Genomic DNA, 27,741 nt, shown 5'->3' with positions numbered 1-27,741 from the left:
GTGGTTCACGGGTCTATCATTTGTCATCAGCTCTTTAATACATACTACGTACGGGTCATTATATACAAAATGCAGATAAAATAAACGTATAATATACTATTGCGTGTTTCAATTGCTAAGTTTATGATATTTCAACTTAAAATAAATTTGCAATAAATGGATGATCACATATCACTTAAAGTTATTCTTTGAACCATTCATCACAATAAAATTTATCTATATAATCAATATCGGATCAAACAAGCAAGACCAATTTCGGATTTGTCAAAAGTTTGCTGAAGATGATTTATTTCATTAGCCAAGAAGGCGTATATAGACGAAAAGAATATTTATACAAAAATATTCTTTTCGGATTTATTATATATTGTTCATACATATATATATATAATCTATTACAAAATTTAGACAAAAAGAATATTTATACAAAAATAAAATTAGAACTGTTAAACTGAAATTGTCACGTCGTCATAGTCGAATATGTGTATGAAGCGGAGTAACTGTTAAACTAAAATTAGAACTGTTAAACTGAGCATGCGAAAGGGTTTTAAATACAGTTTTTCAGGTCAGCCTTGACAAACTATGAGTTTAATAGGCTGGGTCGTATATGGGTAGTGTGGAAGGAATCTGTTCGTCTCACACCTGTTTTTAAGAGTGGGCAACTTATCATATGATGAAGGAGATCAAAAATAAAATTTGTAATATCTATAATCTATTACAAAAGTTTAACAGTTTCATATCAATCTATGGCTGATGCAACAAATACTGTTAAACTGAAATTCTACGTTTTAATACACATATTCGACTATAACGACGTGACAATGAAAATACACAACTACAATTTTGATGTATTTTCCGAATCGATGACCATAAAGTGAGGTATATCACCCAATGGTCAGGTGTAAGGCTGATACTTTGATTTTGAGTTCAATCTTATACGCTTCTCACGTATGAGTTTGTGGGAGAATGTTAAGATATATATCTCAGAGATTACAAGATTCAGTTGAAAGGAAAATCAATATTTTTTATATTTTTTATCCATAAACTAGATTAAGCTCAATGAATTTCTAAATTAATAGTCTACATATTTATAACCTATATAACTAGATTTTCTAATTTACAATTAAAAAAATTAAAATTGATCCATATTAACATAAATAATTTATATTTTTTACTTACTTTACTTTTCCTAGTAATTTCTATTTAAATAAAATACATATTTTTTATTTAAAATAAATAATTAAAATAGAAAGTTTTTATTAGTATATTGATACATGTCGTAATCTTAATTAACAACGACACATATCATAATCTTGTAAGTTATATGTCACGTGTTTGAACTGTTTATATAATAAGATAGATAAATTGTTTAACATCAAATATGTAAAAAACTTGCTAGTCAAGTTATACCTTTATATGTACTGGCTAATCAATAAAATTGAAAGATACTGTTTAAACTTCTACATAAATAAAATTATGATTTGGGTTGAACTAATATATATTCAAAATTTGATATCATATTAAGTTTGTTGTAATTCTAATTCATAATCAATTGAAAAATTCTAATATATTACATGTATATATTATATGTTAATCATTTCGTCTATGTCCTATCTCAGTTTCGATGTAGGAATTTTAGCAAATTTTTAATTTAGAGTCAACTATATATATATATATATATATATATATATATATATATTTCGGCAATTGTACATTAACGTGATTGAATGATGGGTATATATATTATTAGTTTGGCGGGATTTGAAGAAGCTCAACCCAATCTTCTTGTAAAATTATGTTTCCGCAAATATCAAAAAAGAAGAAATGATATAAAACTTCATTTTATATTCCACTAATGAACCGTAGACTCAAGTATAAATAAGAGGCACTACTATAAGAATTATACAACTCGAAATCCTAATCTTTAAACAATAAGAAAGAAAGGATGTTACAGTATTATGGGTCATTATTGTCTGTTATAATCTCATTCGTAGTAGTGAAACTTTGCCACTGGATTTACCAGTGGTGGAATCCAAAATGTAAAGGCAAACTTCCTCCAGGGTCCATGGGGTTTCCCATCATTGGAGAAACTTTCGAATTTATGACGCCTTCCGATTTCAGTCTAGTGGTTTCTCCGTACCTGGAAAAGAGAATATCCAGGTTACTTATCCTCTGAGCTTGCTTTTTTTTTTTTTTTTTTCCAATTATACATGCATACTAGATGAACATTTGCCTGAATAAGAATAAAGATACTCTTTCATCTATGATTTCTATATTATGCATGCATCCTTATAGTATATATATATATATAATTGCAATGTGTATTAAACTCATAATTTTCGTATGAACGTGACATAAAGCTACAAGACAAATAGTCTTAGAATATGTATTTTTCTTTTCATCGCTTATCTCTTTTCATTATTAAACTATGGTATGAATTGTTTTGTTAAATTTTGAAAGACGTTTGGTACGAGTCTATTCATGTTCTTTGAAAAAATGTTTGAATCAGATATGGTTCGAAAGTGTTTCGAACAAGTCTATTTGGGGCCAAAGTTATAATATCCACTGATCCCGACGTGAATATGGAGATGGCAAAGGCGAGTTCTCAATTGGGTGCCACAGACAGCTTAAGACGGATATTTGGAGAAAACAATGTGTTCCTCCAGAGTAAAGAGATTCATAAATATGTTCGAAACCTGACTTCTCGATTCGTTGGTCCCGAGAGCTTAAAAACCAGATTGATCCAGGACATTGACTTTTTGTCTCAAAACCATGTCGAGGAGGGAGCACTAAGCGGCTCTTTCGATATTAGAGAAGCAGCAATTAAGGTATTATAAGACATAAAATTTGAACCACCATTTTTGTTGGACCAGGGTAATTCTAACTAATTTTGTTTTCGTATATTATTAATTTCAAGATGGTTGGTGAACTTATTGCAAAGAAAGTAATGGGTGAAATGGAATCTGAGGCCGTAAAAGAACTCGGACTATGTTGGAGTGCTTTCCGAACCAGTTGGTTTCAGTTTTCTTACAATATTCCCGGGACAACTGTTTATCGATTCGTGAAAGTGAGAATTCATCTACTCTCTTCTAAAATCGCATGTTATATGATTGCAATAACTCATCTAACATATTAAACACATATGATTTTTGATAGGCACGGAGGAAGGCTGCAAGACTTCTAAAAGCCGTGATTGAGAAGAAGAAGGCCTCAAAAGAAGGACTCGGCGATTTCTTGGATATTATATTTGACGAGATGGAGAAAGATGGAGCGGCTTTGGACGTAGACAGAGCGGTCAATTTGATATTCACTTTCTTCATACTCTCCCAAGAGACAACTCCCGGAGTTTTAGCAGCGATTGTGAAGCTTGTAGCAGACAACCCCAATGTTATGGAAGAACTACAGGTATTTGTTTCTTATTGATATTTCTTGTTTACTTAATTTTGCGGACATACAAACGTAATATTAACCATGGAAAGGCATTGCAGAGAGAGCACGAGACCATTGTTCAAAACCGGGTTGATAAGGAGGCTGGACTAACATGGGAAGAATACAAATCCATGACATTCACTCACATGGTGAGGTTTCGAGTTGATTAAAAATATTTCAGAATACACGTTAAATACAAAACACAAGTTAAATTTCATCATGTTTTCAGGTTATAAAAGAGTCGCTTCGATTTACTAGTACACAACCTACAGTGCATAGAATACCAGCTCAAGACGTTCTAATTGGAGGTTAGCTAATCTTTCCATCATTGCATGCATGCATACGAGGTTGCAGCTATTATTGTAAGAGATGTTCTGACAGGGAAATTTGACCCAACCCGTATTGAGTTTTATCCTGATTTGCCCAACCTTAGTTAGGTCCTATTCTTAGAATTTAAATCAGACCCGAGAGTCACCGGCCCCCTAGGCCGCTAGTAATCACCAAAAGCTAAGGAAATGCTGGATTTGGCAGGCTGACCCGGCCTGCCACAAGTTTAGCCTTATATGGTGGGGCTAGTTCTAACCTCCATTTTTCCAGTTTAGATCTGTTCTGTTCCTTATACATTTGGTTCACCATAGAACCCTCACAAGTCACACCAATACACGCAAATAGGGGCGAAGCTCATGTACAAAGAGGGGGTGCATGTGCACCCATAAGACTTTTAAAATTAGTGTATTTTCTTAGCTAATTTTTATATGTGCACCCATGTTATATTAGTGGATCCGGTAAAATAATATTCTCGATCCGTTCCTGCTCGCAAACATATAGAGTTGGCTCATGAGCGACTCACTTTGGACAGGTTATACATTACCTGCTGGGTGGCTGTTTTTTGGAATTCCTCAAGTTCATTTCGATGAAGAAAAGTACGGGGATCCGCTCACCTTTAATCCATGGAGGTGGAAGGTGATTTCTCCTGTTCCTTATGCGTGTTGTAACACACAAAACTTTAAAACTAAGATTAAAGTATAACCATTTCTTTGTATGGATAATATCTTCAGGGAAAAGATATCCACAGCACGGTATCTAGGGACTACATGCCGTTTGGTGCTGGTGGGACACTTTGCGTAGGGTCTGAGTTTGCCAAGCTCATAATCGCAACTTTTCTCCATCATTTGTCCAGATTCAGGTTAATTAATTTAAATGCAAAGGGTTCACTAGACTAGGTGAGGATATGAATTGTTTTGAGAGTTTACTAGAGTTAATTTTCTGTTTTTTTTTTTTTTTTTTTCTGTCAGGTGGTCGTTGGACCCAAAAACAAGAGTGCTTCGGAGGTATATGCTTATGTTCCCGGCTGGCTGCAAGGTCCACATCTCCAAGGATACAAGTAGTCATCAATAAATTTGGGTCTCGCCTTATGTTTCCTGTTTAATAATTGATGCTTCTTGTACTAATAACCTGGCATTGCCTGTACTTCGTTTTTATTTTGATAGCCTGTATGCTATTTTTAAAAATGTTTAGTAATATACTATGTTGTAAAATTTAAACGTTAAATAAAATTGTTTGATCTTATAGTTGCATGCGCTAAATCCATCCACTCGAGAAGCTCAAATTATTGAGCTTATCGCAAAACACACCTCCCAACATAATAATATCAAGTGTTCCAAAAAAAAAAACATAATACTATTAACCTTCAAACATCTAAAATCCTCTGATTTAAACTAATTTCACATCTGTAACTAAACATATGAAACAGAGAATATTCCCTAAACGTGTTTATAATTACTGATTACCCAGGATCTAAAACCTGGCCACATTAAACTTTAAACCGATTTGCAAATCAAAATTGATTAAACTTGTGTATTTTCTAAAGTAGAAGACGTCTCCTTTTTTATAGGACTTTGTTTATGCTTTTTGCTGTCTTTAATGTCTATGTATTTTCTAAAAAAAAAAAAAAATCAACACATCCTATCTAGAGAACGTTAGAAAATATAATCTCCTTTATATAAAAGGGATTGATTTCCTGGCTTTCTAAGTTATCCACGTCAGCAAATTTAATCAAAAAAATATTCAGCCAATAAAAACGTCTAAATTTGCCACCTCATTAAAACATAGTCCAGCCCAACTTAATATTTTAATAAGATAACGAGTCCATAGAGTTGTTTTCCACCCAAACAAGCACACCAATAGAGAAAGTCAAAAAGATAGAAGCCCAATACAAACCCAGAAAACGTAGCGAATAGCCCAAAAAAAAAGTTCTCACCATCCTTTTACCACATTCACCACCGTAGTGTAAGGTTTTAGAAAATCCTAGAAACCTGAATCGATTCTTCTTCCTCGCAGTTCCGGCGTTTCAAATCCCAACCACCACTCTGCTCTCTGTGTATATAGACTCACTCTTACGAAGTCTAAACTGACGCCCTCTCTCCATGATCAAAGACTTTCGGGTTACCTCGATCTCATAGTACGTCTTATTCCTATCTCATAAGTCATAATGCTTCTCCAATTCATAATTTCATAATTTTGTTAGATAAAACTCGCGCTTCATTTTCTGGAGTTCAAGCCCAAGATCTGTGGATTGAAAGTTTCAGAAGTGGATCATTTCGCGCTAATTTTTTGTTAAATTTTTTTGTTGATCGAGGTTGGAACGTGGCTACACCATTCTTTTAGACGCTCCGGCAGAAGAAGTATACACCCCACCGAATTTCAAGGTTTGCGATGACATTTTCCTACTCCTTAAAGTTCTATTTATGATAAGTTGCTTTAGCCTCAGGAGATCTATCGATTCTTTAATGGCAAATTACATAATATGTTTTTGTTTATGAACACTCACCTCACCAGCTTGAGGAAGTATTTGATGGAGGAAGTATTTGATGCCTAAGACGGAAGCTCACCGGTTCGATCATCTTCTTTCCTTTGGTTGGATCAAAGGTTTGTCTGTCATCTAATAGCCAAAAGTAATGGCTCATATTGTGTATTACTTTTACTGCGATTTGATATAGTTGATGATCCGTATAACTGTCTGTCTGTCCATATTGTAGAACTGATGCAAAGATGAATGTTTTACGTTGAGTTTTTTGTTGTAGAATGAGAAGATAATGATGCATGTTATTTCATTTAGATCATCCTCTATATTAGTTTGATGTTCATTCCTTACCTCACATATATGCTCAGATTGCAGTTTGATTTCTAGCAAAGAAATGTGTATCACACATCAGATTACTTTAAGGTAGAACAAAACATATAGCGCTATCTCTGCAAGTTAATCAATGGACCAGACCATATTTGATATCAAGCTTAGTGAACCCCATGATCTTCTAGGTTTTACATTGTCAAACCAAATTTGTAAGGATATGGCTTTATCAATCTGCCTTATTGCAACTCCTAGATAGAATCCGAAACATGCTCATTGACCACTCTCTTTAATTAGTTGTATATTATATATTACCTCGAGTTTAGAGGTGTCTCCGTAAGTCCTAGGTCATGATTAAGTTAGCTACATAGATAATTGCATACATATTCTACAACATGTATACATGGTATGTGACTGTTGCCCATACAAAGAATAATATTTTGTGAATTATCTAGGTTCTGCTTAGTGCTTTTCCAGTTATGCTGAGAAGTCGTAGAATTCAGATTATTTTTATATCCAAGTAAATAAGAGCTATTCTTAAGTTCTAAATTGTTGACGTTTTTTTTTCTCTGACTTCTGCCCATCTTTGTCAATTACGCATTGAATATTTAACCCCTTTGTTACATTTTTGGATAATGAACTACTGACACTTTTTTTTTTTTGCAGGCATTTTGCTCCATGTCTGCTTACTCCTGCACTTTCTACCATTGGTAATATAGTTACTGGAAATACTCAGCAGACCCAAGTATGTAATTCATATTCCATTTATGTCAATCGTCTTCAATACTTCTTCGAATGATCTATCATATTTTTTTCAAAACGATAGGACTATCATAAACTTATTTTTGTTATATGGCCTCTTGGATTATAATTCCACTACACCGATATTAGATAGGATGCAGTGCCTTCAACGTTTTATATATGGCAAACGTCATATACTTTACTACATTTACCCTTGGGTTCTGAATAAACCTCTTTGATCTTATTCTTCAGAGTGTGATCAATTATGGTGCTTTACCCATTGCTGCCAACCTGCTCACTCAAAACTATAGAAAAAATTAAAACCATAGAGAGGGAAGCTTGCTGGGTGCTTTCAAATATCAGTGCAGGCACTGAAATACAAATTCAGGTGCCCACTTTTTGTTGCTTATTACATGCATGAGTTTTTGTTTATTTATGATGCACACCATAAACAAACTTACCCTTCTGTATATGACCATCCGCCTGTTGGTATAACTAATTGTTTTCAATCTGTCTTTCTATCCCCTAATGATAACAGCCACTTATTGATGCAAACTTGATTCCAGTATTGGTCCACCTGACTCAAAACTCAAAATTTGACATAAAGAAAAAAGCTTTATGGGAATATCGAATTCCATCTCAGGTGGTTCTCATGATCAAATCAAGTACGTCCCTTTCCTCTTCTCTCTTTCTGGCTTAATGATCAATTCAATTCACTATCTCCTCTTAGTGTGATTCAGATACTTGGTGGAGCAGAGTTGCATAAAACCTTTATGTGATTGGATGGATTGGACAAAATTTTGAAGGGTGGAGAGTCAGAGAAGAATCAGAAGATCACAGGACACTTGAACTATTCCCAATTTGCTGAAGATGCGGAAGGGCTAGAAAAGATTGAGAAACTACAGAGCATCGACAACAATGAGATCTACGAGAAGGCTATGAAGATATTGGAGACATACTGGGTTGAAGAGGTAGATGAGAAGACACAACACCAACCTCCACGTGATCATGATGGTTCTCATCTGGACTTTCACTTCGGAGGGAACCAACTTCCAGTTCCTCCTGTAGGATTCAACTTATGTTAAAACAAACATTTCAAACTATTAAGAGTCTTCTTCTATAGGATGAGATCTCTCACACAGTCTGATATTAATGGTTAGAAAAGAAATCTGACATTATGTCAATATCAGCAAATTGTGAATTTATCAACCCTCTCCCATACAAAATCGTGTGCTCTTTTTCTGTTGGAAAAATATATCGTTTGGTTCACTGTTTGTTCTTACAATTTCTTAATCATCGAGCTTCGACTGTAAGAACAAGAACAAGCTCTTCCTAACTGAACCTATTAATGAAAATTTCAAATTTAAAAGTAAAGTTGGTAGACAATGACAATTCTGTGAATTAGCCCGTTTATATAAGCTGATTAGTTTGTGTTTTATGGTCTAACTCATCATGTCTGCAAATTGAACTAAAAAAAACTAATGACTTGATTAAATTAGTAAAATTGGAAAAAATACTCCTTCTGTTCCTATATATAGGGTGTTTTAGCGTTTTTTATTTGTTTCATAATATAAGGTGTTTTCATATTCCAATGCAAATTTGAAATGTCTTTAATGGTTTTGACTATTTATTTTTACTGCAGTTTCTTTGGTGATTGGTTATATTTTTTATAACTAACTATTACAAAAATTACACAACTACAGAAATATCATATAGAGCTAAGTTTCTTTGTTCTTAACAAATCTTGGAAAACATTGCGATATATAGTGTTAAGATGAAATATATGGTAATGTTTTTTACAGACCATGACGCCAAGCCAATTGTTTTATAATATTGTAGGAAATTGATGAGGATGAGTATAAAAATTATAAACAGAATATTGACCATCTTATTTATTATTTTCAACCTGTGGACATAAGATCTAGCTAGGGAAGGCAATCAAGATCGAACAAAAATAGATAACAGAAATAAGTTACTTAAGTATGAGTTTAGCAATTTTTTCTAAATAATGGTCTTTGTCACCTTTGCAAACCCGACTTTGTTTCCATTACATCAAACAAATACATTTTTAAATTTAAACTTTATATAATGATATCAATTTTGAAAATATGAACACATTCTCTAAATACAAAATCAATATATAAAAGAACCTGGGCGTAGCTCGGGGAAAACCCCTAGTATCTTATATATAAAAGTTGTTCAACTTTCTCCATATAAGTGACACATCAGCATTTGAGAATTGATATAGGAATGACATGTGTCATTTTTTAATTTAAAATTATAGTTTTTAAAGAAAATTAATTAATAAATTTTAATATGAAGTGTTAAACCACTCAAAGAAAATGAAAAGTTTTTTTATTAATTGATTCTAAAATAACATTTATGTAAATATTAAACAAAAATTTATGTTATAATTAATTAAAAATTAATATTTTTAATAACTTTTTGTTTTTAATAATATTATATTTTAAATTAATTGATTTATAAGAATATACTAACAAATAACAAATGATGATCATACTTAAAAAAATACAAAATATATAAATTTGAAATAGTTGAAGAAAAAACCTATTTAAAATTACAGTTTTAAAAAGGAAAATTAATTAATAAATTTTAATATTAAATTTTAAACTACTCAAAAATAAGAAAAATCTATTAATTAATTTTTAAATAACATTTATGTAAATATTAAACACGAATTTATGTTATAAAATCTTGATTTTTAGTGATATTACATTTTAAATTGATTGATTTATAATAATATACTAACACATAATAAATAATGATAAAATACAAAATATATGAGTTTGAAATAGTTGATGAAAAAAATCTGCATGTTAAGTGCGGGTATTAACCTAGTAGTTATAAAAGTCAATAAATGTAGGTATGTTTTCAAAGTCACACATTATGGCGATGAAAAGAAAACGTGGGTAAAACTTGTGGAACCATCTAAATAGTTAGCGTAAACACATTTCAATATATGAACTATCTTCATTTCTCTTACCTCTCCCTTTATCAGCATCCTTGTTCTTTTGCATATATTTAAAATTTTAATTTATATTAATTTTAATAATAAATTATATCTATTATTATAACAAATATTACAAGAAAGAAAAGTTAAAAATGCACACTTTATCTCAACGCTTTCCAAAATGATAAATCAACAATTAATAGGAAAGCATATTTACGTTATAATATCATGATCATGAGAAATAAGATTATACGTTATAAGAGATAGTTTCAACTTTCGTCCTCTCCATCGTTTATTAATAAATAAATAAAAAGATATATAAATAAAATACGACATCCAAGGCAGATGAAAGTCTTCTACAGTTCTAGTTTTCTCTTCTTTTTTTTTTTTTGTTCACTTTCAGGTATCAAAGGAAAATAATGGAGCTGAAGCTAGAGGCTGTGAGGAGAGAAATAATCAAACCTGCTTCACCCGCACCTCAAGATCGCCTTCCACTCTCCCTTTTCGACCTCTCCTGTCCAGCAGTGTACGTTTCAACAATCTTCTTCTACAAAGCCCTCGCTGGAGAGTCGTCGGTGATCATTTCCAAAAGGCTGAAGAGCTCTCTGTCAGAGACTCTGTCAAGTTTCTATCCTCTCGCGGGACGAATCGATGGCATCTCGATCAACTGCAACGACGAAGGAGCTGTGTTCATAGAAGCACGCACGGATCTCCCCCTCTCCAATTTCCTCAAGAACAACCTCGATAATACCGACTCTCTTGGAGTATTCCTCCCACCAATCACATCAGGCGAATCCGCAGGAACGTGGCCGTTGTTGAATGTTATGGTCACTTTCTTCGGGTCAGGGTCAGGAGCTGCGGTCACCGTAGCCACATCTCACCAAATATGCGACGCTGCGTCATTATTAACCTTTGTTAGGGGCTGGGCAGATAGAGCGAAAGGTGATTCTTATGACGTCGCACTAACAACTCCTCAGTTTGCGGGAGCTACCATTTACCCTCCTCCCCATAGCTCTTTCAAGGCTCCTTCAATGGATGAGCTTTTCGAGCTAAGAGGAAAGTGTGTAACCAATAGATTCGTCTTCAAATCCGCTAAGATCGCTGAGCTCAAACGCAAGGCCGCCAGCGAAAGTGTCCCGGTACCTACACGTGTGGAAGCCATTGCATCACTTATTTGGAGATGTGCAAGAAATGCCTCACGCTCTAACTCAGCCACTCCAAAGTCAACGATGATGACTCAAGCCATGGACTTGCGGCTTAGGATTCCCTCTAATGTTTTGTCCCGCAATGCCATCGGTAACCTACAATCGGCTTTCTTTCTTAAGGAAGGCTCAGAGAGCGAGATGAAGATTGGTGAAATCGTTGCCAAGTTTAGAAAGGCCAAAGAAGGGGTCAATGAGATGATCGAAGAGAATCTCCAAGGCTACAATACTGCTAGTACCATCACCACTACCACACTTGGTCAGAACTTGTTGAGTGTGATGGGAAATTTTATGGCAGAATTAAAACCGGAAATAGACTTATACACAATGTCTAGCTGGTGCAAAAAGCCTTTCTACAAGGTTGACTTTGGATGGGGTACTCCAGTATGGATAGGATCCGCTTCGCATACCATCGCTGACAACATAGTGTATGTGGTGTTAATGGATTCAAAGGATGGTGAAGATGTCGAAGCTTGGGTAGGCTTACCAAAACAAGACATGCTCGTGTTTGATCGTGACCAAGACTTGCTTACTTATGCCGTCTTAAACCCTCCAGTCCTGATATGAACAAGTGACCATGTCTCAATGTTTGGTCTAAGATTGCACTATGCTTTGTTTTAATCACTGTTTGGCCTTTGCGTTTCGCTGTGATTTGAATAAGAAAAACAATCATTTCAATTTTCATGTTATCTAATGTATTTCTGATCTTGATCTTGTTTGTACTCTATATTTTTGTTACAATTAATTTGTGTTTGTCAAGTTCTTCCATTCCAATTACCACCACTAACGCTTTAATGATTTACAGGTTTTTTGTAGTTATCCTTTAAAGTTGTATGTATTTTTTTTCTAAACATGTTTGCACTACCGGTTTTGGACACATGATTAGGAAACATTTGAATGGGGCTCCTATATTGGAGGAGATTCACTATAAATTAATTTGCTGAAGATATATATTCTTTATATAGTTTAAACAAACATGAAGTCATGAAGTTCTGTGATTGATATCGTAACAAACAAATATTAGTTGATTTTCTGAAGTTTTGTTTATGTTTCACAATAATTGATTTTCTACATTTAATTAATGTATGTTTATTCTTTAAATTAATAAATTATAGTTAATGCATGTTACTTTAATAAATATTAGTTGAGATTGATGAATTATGATTGGTTTCTAATAATAAAAAGTTGTTTAAATAAGAGAAAATAATATATTTAGAACTAAACATTAATGGTTTGTTAATCTGTCAAAAAACTGAAAATTAACTATTATAAAACGGAGAGAGTATCATATACTAGCTTCTAGTGAATTATCTTTAATATATTAAATGAAGAATATATGAGATTTATGCGGCATTTCCACATTTTCTTGAGCTATTTTTGCTTTTTTTTATTAACTTACATTTTTCTTCCATTAAATTCTGTTTTAGTTAGTTTCTAAACTTATAAATTCGTCAGCGTTTATCTTGTCTGAATCGACTCCTAAATATAATTATGGTATATTGGAGTGGTAATTGGAATGATTATTTCAATCTTTTAAACCTGAGTACGTCACTAGATTCTGCCACTTGCGGTTCACACCTCGATGCTTATATATTTTGCTAATAAAGGGAAGACGCAACCCCCATCATATTGTATTCAATTTGAGGCAAATGAAAAAGAAAAAAAAAACACATTGAATGCATGCATTTACGTACGATATGGGTGAATTTATTACAAGGAACCCGTATCTTTTATTCTTATCAGAGTCTAGGCACAACTCTATCTACTTGAAAAGTCAACTTATTATAAACTACTAGTTGATTTGGCCACGGCCACCACAGCCTCTCTCTTTTCTTTTTTTTTTCTTGTTAAAGGCGGCCACCACAGACCATTCCGTTGGTTTTAGTTGGTTTGATTTGTCATCCTCCTTGACTCCATTGTGAGGATGCGTTTTCATAAAGGGACTTCCTTTGTTCCAATAATGCGAAAACGTTTCCCTCTAGTACTCCCATAACTTCTTCTTCAATGTCCTCACTCATACATACAGTAGTTTCACCTAACATACGTGTAGGTGCATTGAAAATTAGAGTTGAAAGTGAGAGAAAGTTACCTTGATGATCCATAACCATAGGGATAGACAGTAAAACTAAATAAGTGTTGTTAAATAGACGGTGGAAGCAAAACAGTTGGCAGTTTAAATATATGTTTCTAAGAGATTTCAACTTATTTAATTAGTTTGATAGAATTTGAAGAATCTCTACCGAATACTGTTCTAAGATTATTGCTTCCTTACAATCATTACATAAAAGAGTGATATATGTAACTTAACTTTTATATTTCACGAGCTTTACCGTAGATTTAAGTATAAATAGAGAGACAGCTGTTAAAACAGGGGAAACCAGCTAGATAAAACAGGGGAAACCAGCTGTTAAAATATGTCAAGCTTGAACACAATTTAGCAAAAGTTTTGCTCCTATTAAAAATTAGATTAGGACCTGTATATATGTATGTGGGTATATAATTTAATAAATTTTGTAATCCATTAAAAAAAAATTGAAAAACAAAATAAAATAAATAATATACAAATTTAGAAATAAAGTTTCTGAATAGCGCGCTTATTATTATTTTTTTTGTTTATTAACTTTGCATTTTGGGATGAATTTATATTATATATATATATATATATTAGTAACCTTACCTTTTAAATTTATGAATCAGTTATTAACTTTCTAAATTTTTCAGTTTTCCTATTTTTTGATTATATAAATTGGGTATTAATCAATTTAAATTATGAATAGGTTATTTAACTATAAACTACTAGTTGATTTGGCAACAGCCACCACGGTCTCTTCGATTGTGTTTGCTACCATTCCTTTTGAAATGGTGTTTCTCGTCGACTCATTTGTGAAGATGCCTTTTTCATAAAGCGACTTCCTATGTACTTCAGTGTCCTCAGTCAAACATACAGTAGTTTCACATAACATATGTGTGGGTGCATTGAAATCCAAAGGTGGAAGTAAGAGAAGGTCAACTTGATGATCCATATATAACCATGGGATAGACCGTGAAAAAGATGAAGTAAATAAGTGTTTCTAAACAGACGGTGAAAGCAAAACAGTTAGGCAGTTTAAAAATCTGTTTCTAACAGTCTAACACGTCATACAATTATCATTGCTAGAAGTTTGTATCCATTATTTGCTTTGTATTTTCTTTTGGGCTAACCCATTATTTGATTTTATTATAACGTGAAAGCAAAACAATTGGCAATTTAAAATTCTAAATATGTGTTTCTAACAGATTTCAACTTGTTCAGTTAGATAGGATTGAAGAATCTCTACCGAATATTGGTATACGATTATTGTTTCCCTACGAACATCATTACATCAAAGAGTGATATCTAATGTCACTTTATTTTTATATTACACGAGTTATCCGTAGACTCAAGTATAAATAGAAAGCCACAGATATAGGAATCATACAACTTAAAATCCTGAACTTGAAAGAAGAAGAAAATATGTCAGAAGTGTATGGGTTAGTATTGTCTGTTATAGTCTCACTCATAGTATTGAAACTCTGCCACTGGATTTACAAGTGGAGAAACCCCAAGTGTAAAGGAAAACTTCCTCCGGGATCCATGGGGTTTCCGGTCATTGGAGAAACTTTCGAATTCATGAGGCCATTTGACTTCAGTCTAGTAATTTCGCCGTATCTAGAGAAGAGAATATCCAGGTTACTTAACTTCCTAATTTCTTTGAGTTCCTTTTAATGCAATTTTATATGAATTCTAAAGGATCATTTGCAAGAATGAATTTATCACGTTTATAAGAATAATGTACTTTTTCTTCTATACAATTTGTAAGTTGTGTGCAAGATTGTCAACTTTTTTTTGTTCTTCTTTAAAACTATTCATATGCCATCTATGTGTATATACTAAAAAAGAATTTAGATGTAAATCTGTTATAACAAATTAGTACATTTCATCATACAGATAATTACAATGATTATTTTTTTCATTTCAGATTTCAAAATAATTGTCATGACAGAAATCTACACGACCAAAGTTTTAGAAATATTATTTTTCTCTGTTCAGTTCTATTTCCATTGTAAAATGATATGGTGTGGTTTTTATTTAGTTATTTACTTTTACTGACTTTTATATTATAAAATTTTGAATCAGATATGGTTCGAAAGTGTTTCGAACAAGTCTATTCGGGGCCAAAGTTATAATCTCCACTGATCCTGACGTGAATATGGAGATGGCAAAGGCGAGTTCGCAGTTGGGTGCTACGGATAGCTTAAGGCGAATATTTGGAGAGAACAACGTGTTCTTTAAGAACAAGGACCTTCATAAATATGTCCGGAACTTGACTATTCGATTTGTTGGCCCCGAGAGCTTAAAAACCAGATTGATTCATGACATTGACACTTTGTTACGAAACCATATAGAAAACGGAGCACTAAGCGGTTCTTTTGACGTTAGGGAGGCAGCAATCAAGGTAAACGGATATTAAGTTGATCTCACAAACTTTGGTTATAATAACCGATTGATTAATCAACAACATCTAATATCTACTATATTAACATATGCTTTTCTAAGGATGGATGTTTTCCTAACATTCTGATTTGAAGGCTGTGGGTGAACTTATTGCAAAGAAAGTAATGGGTGAAACAGAGTCTGAGGCTGTAAAAGACCTGGGACTTTGTTGGAGTGCTTTCCGTGCTAATTGGTTTAACTTCTCATACAACATTCCTGGGACAACTGTTTATTGATTCGTGAAGGTGATCATTCATCTACTTGCTACTAAATATGAGTTTACTATGGACTTTCAACTCAAAATTAATTAATTGGTAATGAATATAACTCATATCCCATATCTTTTTTTTCTATATCCCATCTAATTGTGGAATATTTTATCCTCACAATATGATGTCATAATTTATTGAATATATACTAAAAATGTGAGTTTTGATAGGCGCGAAGGAAGGCTACAACACTGCTAAAAGCCTTGATTCAGAAGAAGCAAGCATCAAAAGAAGTACTCGGTGAATTCTTGGATGTCATATTTGACGAAATGGAGAAAGATGGTACGGCATTGGACATAGACAGAGCCGTCAACTTGATATTCACCTTCTCTCTACTCTCCCAAGAGACAACTCCCGGTATTCTAGGAGCGATTTTGAAGCTTGTAGCAGACCGCCCAAGTGTTATGCAAGAATTACAGGTTTGCTTTCTCAGAGACATTGCTTAGTTAATTTTGTGGACATGCAAACATGTTAACTATGCAAAAGAATTTCAGAGGGAGCATGAGGTGATTATTCGAAACCGGGCTGATAAGGAGGCTGGCTTAACATGGGAAGAATACAAATCTATGACATTCACTCACATGGTAAGGTTTCGAGCTAATTCCAAATCACAAATGTTAAAGCAAAAAAAAAACCTAAATTCTATATTTTTTCAGGTTATCAAAGAGACACTTCGGTTTATTAGTACACAACCTACCGTGCACAGAATTCCTGGTCAGGATCTTCAGATCGGAGGTCGGCGAATCTTTCTACATTGCATACGAATTTGCAGCTGTTATTCATTACGGATGTTCTTTTGAGCTATTTTAGCTCCACCTAGTTAGACACAAACTCAAACGAAAATAATAGTAAGACAAAACCTATGTGTTGGCTCATGAGTTAGTGAATTTTGACAGGTTATACAGTCCCTGCTGGGTGGTTATTTTTTGGCATTCCTCAAGTTCATTTCGATGAAGAAAAGTATGGGGATCCTCTCACCTTTAATCCATGGAGGTGGCAGGTGATTCATTATGAGTTTTAATTGGGAAAACACACCAAAACATTAAAACATATATAGATTAAGTATAAACATTAATTTGGTTGTGTGGATAATAAACTCAGGGAAAAGATATATACGGTACGGTATCCAGGGACTACATGCCGTTTGGAGCTGGTGCAACGCATTGCGTAGGGTCTGAGTTTGCAAAGCTCACCATCGCAATCGTGCTTCACCATTTGTCCAGATACAGGTTTTAATTTAAACTTCATTATATTACTCGATTTTTAAGACCTAATATAATGTTTTGAGCATAACTTAACCGACATGATATTTTTTGGTTTGGTCAGGTGGACATTGGACCCAAAAACAAGAGTGCTTCGAAAGTACTCACTTATTTTCCCGGCTGGCTGCAAGGTCCACATCTCCAAGGATCTGACAGATGATCATTGAAAATTGGTTTGGCATTATGTTAATTTCTTGTATAATAATTGTTGTTTCCTGTATTAATAATCTGGCCATTGCCGGTACGTTTGTCTGGCCATAACCTATCCGGTCGATTTCTATTACTGTTTTTTTTTGGGTTTAACAGTTAATGTCAGATACAGATAAAAATCTGCAGAGAACTGCCACAATATTTATATAAAAAGATTAACTCTAATTAACATATGCACAATGACTAAAATACCTATATACAATATAAGGCCTAATATTCTCTTCAAATTGGAACATGGAGATCTTGAATGTCCAAGGAAAGAAGATAGTGAAAGTTGCTTGTCCCAATGCCTTTATGAAAATGTCTGCCAATTGTTCCTTGGTGTCAACATGAAATATTGTAATAATCCCAACCTTTATATCATCTCGAATAAAGTGACTTGGGGAGGATGTCACAATTCTTTTCCACGAGACAGTTGGTAACTTGTTGCATGGCTTATGTACAAAGGGGTGTGCAGGACCAAGGGTGGTACAACCATTTGGAATTAAGCAGACCAACCCGGTGAGTTAGAAGATATTAGTAATGGTTTAAACCAAAAAAATAAACAAGCACTAAAAGATTACAGATATTATGATCGAATGAAAGAATAGGGGAATGAGTACTATGTTCTTCGGATAAGCCTTATAATAAAGACATTAAAAGAAATTTACCATACCATCTGATTATCTGAATAACAGTATTAAAGGCTACCCATCTCTCATCTGAATAACAGTATTAAAGGCTATACTTTGGCTTCTCCAAGATGTGATTTTGTTATCTATTTTTCCACCCGATACACAATCAAGATAGTGTTAATTATGATGAGATAATATTTTTTTTTTTGGGGTAGCTAGATAGTGACGATCATGACATGATGATTCCTTTCATTGCTAAGATCATTCAATTATCGATAATTGGCAGGCGTGGATGATACAGAAACAACTTGCTCAATACACGAAGACTTAAAGTGACCTTTGCCACCGTCAAAAACAAGTCTTTCTATTTTTTCTTCTTCTTCCATTCACCATGCATTATGAAAAATATTTTTGACCATTCGGGTTATAATATAATAGATAGGTTTTGTTTGATTGAATATTAATTTTATTCGATTTGGTTAAACTTGGTTTGTATGATGCCAATATCATAACATAACCCATTTATTAAGCATTTAGAAGCTTTACACATTTTGAGTCGAGAAATTAGACCAAGACATCAAGAATTGGGGAAGCAAAGGCAAGTACTTCTGGATTCTGCTCGAACAATGACATGTCCTTTTCATGCAGTGTCACCCATGTTTTGTGTTGTGAATCAAACTAGAAGAAACCAATAATCAAAGAGAGAGAAATCGCAAATTAAATGAACACTCGTTTAGGATTTTCTTATTAATTGTGTGATTTACAATTACAATCCCTAAAGCCGTGGGGTATTTATACCCTCAAAAAATCTAATTCATAAATTTACTCGATAAAGGATTTCTTTTATCGAACCCATTAAGGAGCCTTCGGCTCATTACATTCTTCAACTCGCTTTAGCAGGGCTATTTTAGAATACTTTGTCACCGGAAACAAAAATCTCCACCTTGATAAAGAATCTCTATAAAAATCACATTCAAACTCCAATCACATTGGGAGGGAATTTCTTCTTCTTCAGCATTTGAAGACATGGAGCAAATTCAAGCAATGCTTGAACTTCTCCACAGTAACGGACTTGGTCAACATATCAACTGCATTCTCCAACGTGTACACTTTCTCTAACAAGACTTCTCTAAATGCAGACAACTCTCTGATTTTATGAAATCTGACATGAATATACTTCGTCCTTGCATGATATATCGTGACATGAATTATATTGTTTTTATATATCAAGGCCATAATGCGAGATTAAGACTTTGTAAATAAAATATTAACAAAATAGAATAAGTCAGGGTCTTGGCTTGATCTATGAATGCTTTTAGCAGACAAAAAAATACATTGACAAAGTATTGCGGTCTAACACTTGAACATGCATGGGAGCCTTTTCAAACTGGAGATATTATATTAATCTTTTTGGTCAACGTTATTATATTATTCTTCGTAACGTTATGTTAAAGATCATTGAATTAATAGTATAAGCAACAGATTAATAAGTTATCCTATGACAGCCGTGGAAACTAACTATTATGCCATATATCTCTACGCTTTTATTTAAGGAGTTATTTAAACCTTAATTTATAAGATACTATATAATCATTTACATAAATAAACATTTATTTGTAAAATATTATAAAAATAAAATTTTCAAATATAAAAAGCTCAATTGTATATAGAAATATTTAATAAATAATATTTCTTCCACAAAAGATAATTGTATATAGAGCTCACAGATTTTTTTTAATATATATACGGATATAAATGAAAAGCGTATTTATTTGTTTTATTTATTAAAATATTAAAAATATTCTATTAATTTAAATAATAGTAAATCCATATATATATTATAAAAAAATAAAGTGATACTTTTCATCTATGTTTTCATAATTAATTAGTATTATTTTTTGAAAATCAATTCAATTATTTATATATAAAAATTGAAATATGTTTTCAAAATTTAAATTGCATTTTTTATGGATTGGTCAAAAAAATATTATATTTTAGTTCATTGCAAAATAGATTAAGTAGACAGGTTAGTCCACTTAGATAATCTTATATATAATCATTATTAAAACTTATTTAGAATTCATTAACTAAAATAATAATTAAATCTCTAATAAAATATTCATATTTTATAGATGTACATATTTAGATTCTAATCTATGTTGGTATGTATATCAGTATGTATATATTAACATCATATCACTTTTACATTTAAAACTATCAATAATTAAACTGCATAATAAAACTACCTTAAAGTCCTAATCGATAGATATATATACACGTAAATATCGGTTGTGTGATGTTTATATATGTATAGTTATCTAATTGCCATTAATTTTATTTATTTTTATTTTTGGTTAAAAGGCTTTTGCCACCAATTTTAACTTAACTAAAAATTTGAAAATTAAAGCTAAAGACAATTTAAAAAACATTATTCTGCATAATGTGCGGGTGAATTCCTAGTTGACTATTGAGTGAATTATATATAGGCAGTCGTCTAGGGCTGGGAAAAAAACCAAACCAAACTGAACTTTGGTATAAGTTCGGTTTAAAGATAAAAAATAATAGGCATTTTATAGTAAGAGTTCGGTTTCTTCGGTTTAAAAACGAAAACCTATTACAAAACCAACCAATCTGCCTTATGACCCAACTCAAACATGCATATATAGACATACTAATGTTGATAAATTATCATGGATATGTTTGTGTGGATAATCATGTATATACATGACCTATGTTTGATTTTATAACAAAACCTCTCATTTTGTGGACTAAATAGTTTATATGACTGATTTACATTACAAATAGTCTGGGCATGTTTCTGTGAACAATTATTCGTGTATATGGACATGAAATTCGTGAACAACGGCCCATGTAAAAAAATATATATTATAAAATATGAGAACAATTTCGCTTAAACTGTGATAATATTTTACTTATATATTGCTCAATATATATATTGCGTACAACTTCACTTAAACTGTAACAAATTGATATTATTTCGATCTTAACTGATTCTTACTTCTAGAAATTGGACGTTGTAAACTCGGAGCAATACCACTTTAAGATATCCTACAAGTATAAAGAAGCGTCATAATAAGGAGGTATCCAATTCTCAATAAATATCCATACATTTTTATTTTTATTAAATTCGATTTATATAAGTAAGCATAAAGTAAAATGACTTTAAAAGATATGTTGTTAGGAAAGCTACATCAAACATATAATTGTTCACACAAAACCAGAAATATGGCAGTAAAATATTTGAAATGCCCAAAATTATCTAAAAACTATAACACGGCTCTTTGGGGAAAACAATTTGTTTATACAAAGCAAGGAGTCCCATAAACATGTCCAGAACTTGACATACAAGTTGTTGTTCAAAAGGTTTAAAAATTTAGATTTTTGAAAGACATCGATCTCTTGCCCCGCACACACATGGAGAAAGGAGCTAGGAACGGTTTCCTCAAGGAAACATCAAGCAAGGTAAAAAAAAGTCATCCATTTCATGTTGTCTTTATCTCTTGACACTACTACTATCAACTAGTTTGTATCATCAACGTTACAGATCTCAATTGAATGTCTTGCGAAGAAAGTTATGGGCGAGATGGAACCAGAGGCGAGCGAAAGAACTCGCACTCTGTTGGATATATTTTCCGAGTGGCTGGTTTCGGTTCTCTTTCAACCTTCCGGGGACGGGTGTCTATAACATGATGAAGGTAAGTGTTTTCAATAGCATATGCATATGATTTTTTTGTACAAAGTGATCTGAGGCCATTATGGTAAATAGCAGGCAAAAAAGAAGATGATGAAATTACTAAAGGATACAGTGTTGAAGAAGAGAGCATCAGGAGAGGAGTTTGGGGAGTTCTTCAAGATCATCTTTGGAGAAAAGGAAGGAGGAGAGGAAACAATGAGCGTAGAGAACGCTATGGAGGTCATATATACCTTCTTCCTGTAAAGCTCATAAGCAATCACAGGTTCTTGCCGCTACACAGGTTCTTGCCGCTACAGTAAAGCTCATAAGCAATCACCCCAAAGTCATGCAGGAGCTGCAGAGAGAACATGAGGAAATTGTCTGGAGTAAGACTGGGAAGGAGGCCGGCCTAACATGGGAAGACTACAAATCCATGACTTTCACACAGATGGTCTGTATATGCCAAAATTATACTCGCACACACCTATATTATTAGGGATTAGGAAGTGTGTAAAAAATATCTAACATGGATAACTCTCGGCTGGTTATATACCATTCGAGGTTGCTAGTTTGAATACTGTAATAAAGTAGTGCTGTATAAAGCTTCTGAGCTCTGCTATATAAAAGCTATATATATACCAATTCATGAGTATATATCTAACTACAAATATCAGAAAAGTTCTCAAAGTTTACTTTTTATATTTATTTTTAGTGCTCTCTTAATAATGTAACCAAATATTTGTTTTTATCGACACGTTTTATAAATACAGTTGGCTCATAATTTCCGACACATTTTATAAATACAGTTTTCTAAATGATGTAACCAAATATAAAGAATGACAAAACCTATATATATAGAGTTGGCTCATGAGTTAGTGAATTTTGACAGGTTATACAGTCCCTGCTGGGTGGTTATTTTTTGGCATTCCTCAAGTTCATTTCGATGAAGAAAAGTATAGGGATCCTCTCACCTTTAATCCATGGAGGTAGCAGGTGATTCATTATGAGTGTTAATTGGGAAAACACACCAAAACATTAATATATATATATATATATATATATTAAGTATAAACATTAATTTTGTTGTATCGATAGAAAAGATATACACGGTACGATATCCAGGGATTACATGCCGTTTGGAGCTGGTGCTACTCATTGCGTAGGGTCTGAGTTTGCAAATCTCACCATCGCGATCGTGCTCACCATTTGTCCAGAAACAGGTTTTAATTTAAACTCCATTATATTACTCGATTTTTAAGACTTAATATGATGTTTTGAGCATAACTTAACCGACATGATATTTTTTGTTTGATTAGGTGGACATTGGGCCCAAAAACAAGAGTGCTTCGAAAGTACTCACTTATTTTCCCGGCTGGCTGCAAGGTCCACATCTCCAAGGATCTGACAGACGATCATTGAACATTGGTTTCACATTATGTTAATTTCTTGTATAATAGTTGTTGTTTCCTGTATTGATAATCCGGCCATTGCCGGTACGTTTGTCTGTTCATTATTTTCTTTCTAATAACCTATTACATTTACAATATAAGGCCTAACTAGATTCTAACCCCGTGCGGACGTACAAAAATTTTATATTTTTTATTTCTAATATATATTTTTTTAATAAAATTTATTTTTGTTATTTATTTTTTAAAATCAAGAATTTTGTTATCATGTTTTAATTTTGAATAATATAAATTTGTATATTAGTAGAATAAGAGTATGAGTTAATTGAGTAATTGATCTAATGTTAATTATAATTTTTTTTATTATGTAAATTTAGATTTACACATAAACAATTTACATATCTATGAACTGGCTAACCCGTCCGTTTAGTTATCTCAAATTATTTTTTTAATATTTTACATTGACAAACTAATCCGGATAAAACTGTATTTATAAATGCATAACTCTAACTTGTTCTATTATTTTATTATATAATATAATTATTTATCAATAGTGAATATTTTATATTTTAGACCGATTGATAATGATAAAATACAATAAAATATTCATTTACCATTTGTGTTATTATGAAAATTTTATTTAAATCTAACATGTATTTAAGAAATTCTCAAGTAACTACAATTATTATCTACATAATAAATTTATTTATAATTGTTTTCTAAATTTAAATTAAATTAAATCTAATTTTTGTAACTAAATTTAATTAATAAAAAATTTGAATAATTTGAAATTTAAATTAAATATGACATATATTTAAGGAAATCTAACAATATTTAAATTAATAACTAATTTTCAAAATTTAATATAATATAAAATAAAATATTTTAAAAAAATTGTAGGTGTGTTTGGAAATAGGCACTAAATGTGCTTCTGTTTTAATAGAATAAACATTCCCTTTAATTTGTTGTTACTGTTTTTTTTTTGTGTGTTTAATGGTTTAATGTCAGATACAAATTTTTGACATCAATCTGTAGAGAACTGCCAACAAAAAGATTAACCCTAATTAAAATATGCACAAAGACTAAATTACCCATATACAATATAAGGCCTAATATTCCCTTCAAGTTGGAACATGAAAATCTTGAATGTCCAACTTGGAAAGAAGATAATGAAAGTTGGTTGTCCCAATGCCTTCATGAAAATGTATGTCAATTGTTCCTTGGTGTACACATGAGACGTTGTAATAATCCCTACATTTATATCATCTCGAATAAAGTAACTTGGAGAGGATGTCACAATTCTTTTCCACGGGACGGTTGCATGGCTTATGTACAAAGGGGTGTGCAGGACCAAGAGTGGTACAACCATTTGGAATTAAGCAGACTGACCCCGATGAGTTAGATTATATTAATAATGGTTTAAACCAAAAACCTATTCAAACACTAGAAGATTACAGATATTATGATCGTAGGGAAGAATAGGGGAATGGGTACTATGTTCTTCGGATAGCCGTTATAATAAAGACATTAAAAGCAATGTACCATACTATCTGAATAACAATATTAAAGGCTACCCATCTCTCATCTTCATTTGAATAACAGTATTAAAGGCTATACTTTTGCTTCTCCAAGAGGTGATTTTGTTATCTATTTTTCCTCCCGATACACAATCAAAATAATGTTAAATTGTTAATTATGATGAGAATAATATTTTTGTTTTTTGGGTAGATAGCGGTGATTACGACATTCATTGCTAAGATCATCCAATTATGGATAGGTACTGGAGGGCGTGGATGATGATACAGAACCAACTTGCTAGATACACGAAGACTTGTTCAAGTAAAATGACATTTGCCACCGTCAAAAGCAAGTTTTTCTAGTTTCTGTTTTCTTCTTCCATTTATTCCATTTGATTAAACTTGGTCTGTATGGTCATGCCTTAATTAGTACCAGAATCATAACACAACCCATTTATTAAGCATTTAGAAGCTTTACATATTGTGAGTGGAGAAATTAGACCAAGACATCAAGAATTGGGGAAGCAAAGGCATGTAGTTCTTGGTTCTGCTCGAACAATGACATGTCCTCTTCATGCAGTGTCACCCACGCTTCGATTCCTTCCCCGTCCTTTGCATCGATTAAAACCGATACATTGTCTAACGCCGGAAATACATTCCCGGCAACCCAAACCGGCGACCCCCATCCAAAACTAGAGTCGTAAAGCTGCAGCTTGCACCAGCTACTCACGGTGTATGGCTCGTGAGTCTCGTAGCTTAACTTGGAGTAACTATCCATCATTTGACCAACCAATTTCAAACCGATCGTCATTGATGATCCTTCTTCATCTTGGACCAAAAGGGCTAACTCATCTGCCCTTTTTTTTAGCTCCTTAACAGCTTCCACAATCTCCACCTCGTCTTTTCCGGATCCGTTCAAGGTCATGGTTGAGAACATGAGGTTACCGATTAGGTTTTCGGACAAAAGGGAAGGTATCTTGGAGCGCAAGTTAGCAGGTTGGACCAACACTTTCTCGCGAGTTGTGTCTGGCGATGCAGCCACAACACATCTCCATAGAAGTGAAGTCACGCTCTGGACCCGAGTGGGTCGAGGCACGGCATCTACACTAGCGGCTTTGCTCTTGAGCTCTTCCACCTTAGATGCTACAAACACAAATCTCTTCGTAACACTTTTTCGCTTACCGGCTTGATCTTCCACTGGAACTTTAAAAGCCTCATTGGCTGGTGGGTAGAGCTTTGTGGCAGCAAACTCTGGACTCGCCACTGAATCGCTCTCTCCTCGAGCAGTGGTAGCCCAAGCCCGAATAAAAGTCGAGAGAGAGGCTGCATCAGCGAGCTTATGGGAGATGCTAATCCCGATGGCCATACCGCCGCACTGGAAGTAGGTCGCCTTAACCAGAAGCAATGGCCATGTAGGAGTTGCCACGGCATCTAGAGGAAGAAAGTGTTGTAGGGATTCGAAATCTGGAGATCTGAGAAAATCAGAGAGAGAACAGTTATCGACCCGTGCGTCGACAAAGAGGGCACCTTCGTTGTTGCAGTCCACGTTGACTCCCCTGATTCTGCCGGCAAAAGGGTGGAATCTTGTCAAGGTTTGGGACAGAGAATTCTTGAGTTTGTGTGAAGTGTGTTCTTGCGACGAGATCGAATCATCTTTGGTGTAGAAAAGAAAAGCGACGGTGTAAACTGGAGGCATTAGGTGATCAACCATAGAGAGTTGGAGAGTTCGTAGATCATTTGGAGCAGATGGCTTTATGATTTCCTGTGAGATAGTTTCGACCTTCATTGTCTCCATCGTTTATTCTTTCTCGATCTTTCCTTCTTTTTTTTTTCGCTTTTCCTTGGTTCTTTCTCCTCTTTCTTTTTGGACGAAGCGAGATAAATATTTATAGAAAATGACAAAATTTTATGTAAAATCCAAAAATTCAATACTCTACACATTCGTATTATTTATTAACAATAATTTGTTTGAATAAGATATATGCCTACAGTACATGGATATATAACTTCGAAGGATTGTAGTGACATCGTTGGCACAATCTTTGATTAGCTGTAACTAAATCTAATAATAAAAGAAGAAATGCATAGGTTAATAGTTTTTTAAAATCTGATTATCTTTTAAACCCTATCTTATCCTCTAAATCTACATCATCGATTATCAAATTGATTGAAGTTCTAACAGATCATATTATTTATATATACTAGGTCATGAGCCCCGCGAAATGGGGGGAAATAATGTATATTAAATTCTTAATTATTTTAAATATTTCTAAGTAAACTTACATATAACAAAAGGTAGTAAACATATATATAACAAAAAGTGATGATACTTAGATATAAATATCTAATTTTGTTTTTTTTTAAAATAACTACTATTGTAAAAAATATGTAGATATGACTTTCAAAAATATAAAAAGACAAAGATGAACAAAGCCGTTCAAATCAATTAACACACATTTCAACATATACATCCATATAAAAGACAACTATATAATTGACACTGAGAAAAAGTTAAACAACGATTATAACTTACATAATCAATTTTATCGATAGAACTCAATCATTGATAGATATATTTTTACAATGAGAAGTTTTGAAAATCATTATCATGATAGGAAATGTTAAAATCTCCAAACAAAGAGAATAAATTTCTAGTACAAATCATGTATGAAAAAATTTAAATTTTTCATGATCTGTAAAAAAAATAAATTAGATTTTAAACCATTAGAAATAGTTTTGATACATTTTAAATCAACATTTTCTTTAGAAAACCTAAAATTGACTTG

At 32.9% G+C, this 27,741-nt stretch overlaps 3 protein-coding genes and 3 pseudogenes across 3 annotated transcripts; 5 read left to right on the top strand and 1 right to left on the bottom strand.

Annotated features, from left to right (window-relative positions):
• The first annotated feature begins 1,888 nt into the window (after window positions 1-1,888).
• Window positions 1,889-4,976, top strand: LOC18028720 (cytochrome P450 708A2). The gene is made up of 9 exons (XM_006414481.2): window positions 1,889-2,157; window positions 2,507-2,825; window positions 2,915-3,064; window positions 3,154-3,402; window positions 3,486-3,575; window positions 3,656-3,734; window positions 4,286-4,389; window positions 4,485-4,612; window positions 4,722-4,976. Exons 1-9 carry the CDS (start codon window positions 1,943-1,945, stop codon window positions 4,822-4,824), a joined length of 1,437 nt encoding a protein of 478 aa, XP_006414544.1. The 5' UTR covers window positions 1,889-1,942; the 3' UTR covers window positions 4,825-4,976.
• A 1,975-nt stretch (window positions 4,977-6,951) lies between these two features.
• On the top strand, window positions 6,952-8,520 carry LOC112081967 (annotated as a pseudogene).
• A 2,167-nt stretch (window positions 8,521-10,687) lies between these two features.
• On the top strand, window positions 10,688-12,125 carry LOC18028719 (BAHD acyltransferase BIA1). The gene has a single exon (XM_006414480.2). The coding sequence runs from the start codon at window positions 10,688-10,690 to the stop codon at window positions 12,035-12,037; it is 1,350 nt and encodes a 449-aa protein (XP_006414543.1). The 3' UTR covers window positions 12,038-12,125.
• A 2,871-nt stretch (window positions 12,126-14,996) lies between these two features.
• On the top strand, window positions 14,997-17,488 carry LOC18028718 (annotated as a pseudogene).
• A 4,139-nt stretch (window positions 17,489-21,627) lies between these two features.
• LOC18028717 lies at window positions 21,628-23,029 on the top strand (annotated as a pseudogene).
• A 2,367-nt stretch (window positions 23,030-25,396) lies between these two features.
• On the bottom strand, window positions 25,397-26,756 carry LOC18028716 (BAHD acyltransferase BIA1). Its single transcript, XM_006414477.2, has one exon. The coding sequence runs from the start codon at window positions 26,748-26,750 to the stop codon at window positions 25,452-25,454; it is 1,299 nt and encodes a 432-aa protein (XP_006414540.1). The 5' UTR covers window positions 26,751-26,756; the 3' UTR covers window positions 25,397-25,451.
• Between the last annotated feature and the right edge of the window lie 985 nt (window positions 26,757-27,741).

Source organism: Eutrema salsugineum, unplaced genomic scaffold (assembly GCF_000478725.1).
Source record: "Eutrema salsugineum unplaced genomic scaffold, Eutsalg1_0 scaffold_1, whole genome shotgun sequence".
Classification (NCBI taxonomy): domain Eukaryota; kingdom Viridiplantae; phylum Streptophyta; class Magnoliopsida; order Brassicales; family Brassicaceae; genus Eutrema; species Eutrema salsugineum.
The sequence above is the reverse complement of the archived record's forward strand: the minus strand, read 5'-3'. Positions and strand labels throughout refer to the sequence as shown.

What these genes read in the sequence shown, in the direction of transcription:
- LOC18028720 (XM_006414481.2), top strand. Translation starts at nt 1,943, where the DNA reads ATGTTACAGTATTATGGGTCATTATTGTCTGTTATAATCTCATTCGTA. An exon ending in CTGGAAAAGAGAATATCCAG is followed by an intron (nt 2,158 to 2,506) that starts GTTACTTATCCT and finishes TGTTTGAATCAG; the next exon opens with ATATGGTTCGAAAGTGTTTC. An exon ending in ATGTTATGGAAGAACTACAG is followed by an intron (nt 3,403 to 3,485) that starts GTATTTGTTTCT and finishes AAGGCATTGCAG; the next exon opens with AGAGAGCACGAGACCATTGT.
- LOC18028719 (XM_006414480.2), top strand. Translation starts at nt 10,688, where the DNA reads ATGGAGCTGAAGCTAGAGGCTGTGAGGAGAGAAATAATCAAACCTGCT.
- LOC18028716 (XM_006414477.2), bottom strand. Translation starts at nt 26,750, where the DNA reads ATGGAGACAATGAAGGTCGAAACTATCTCACAGGAAATCATAAAGCCA.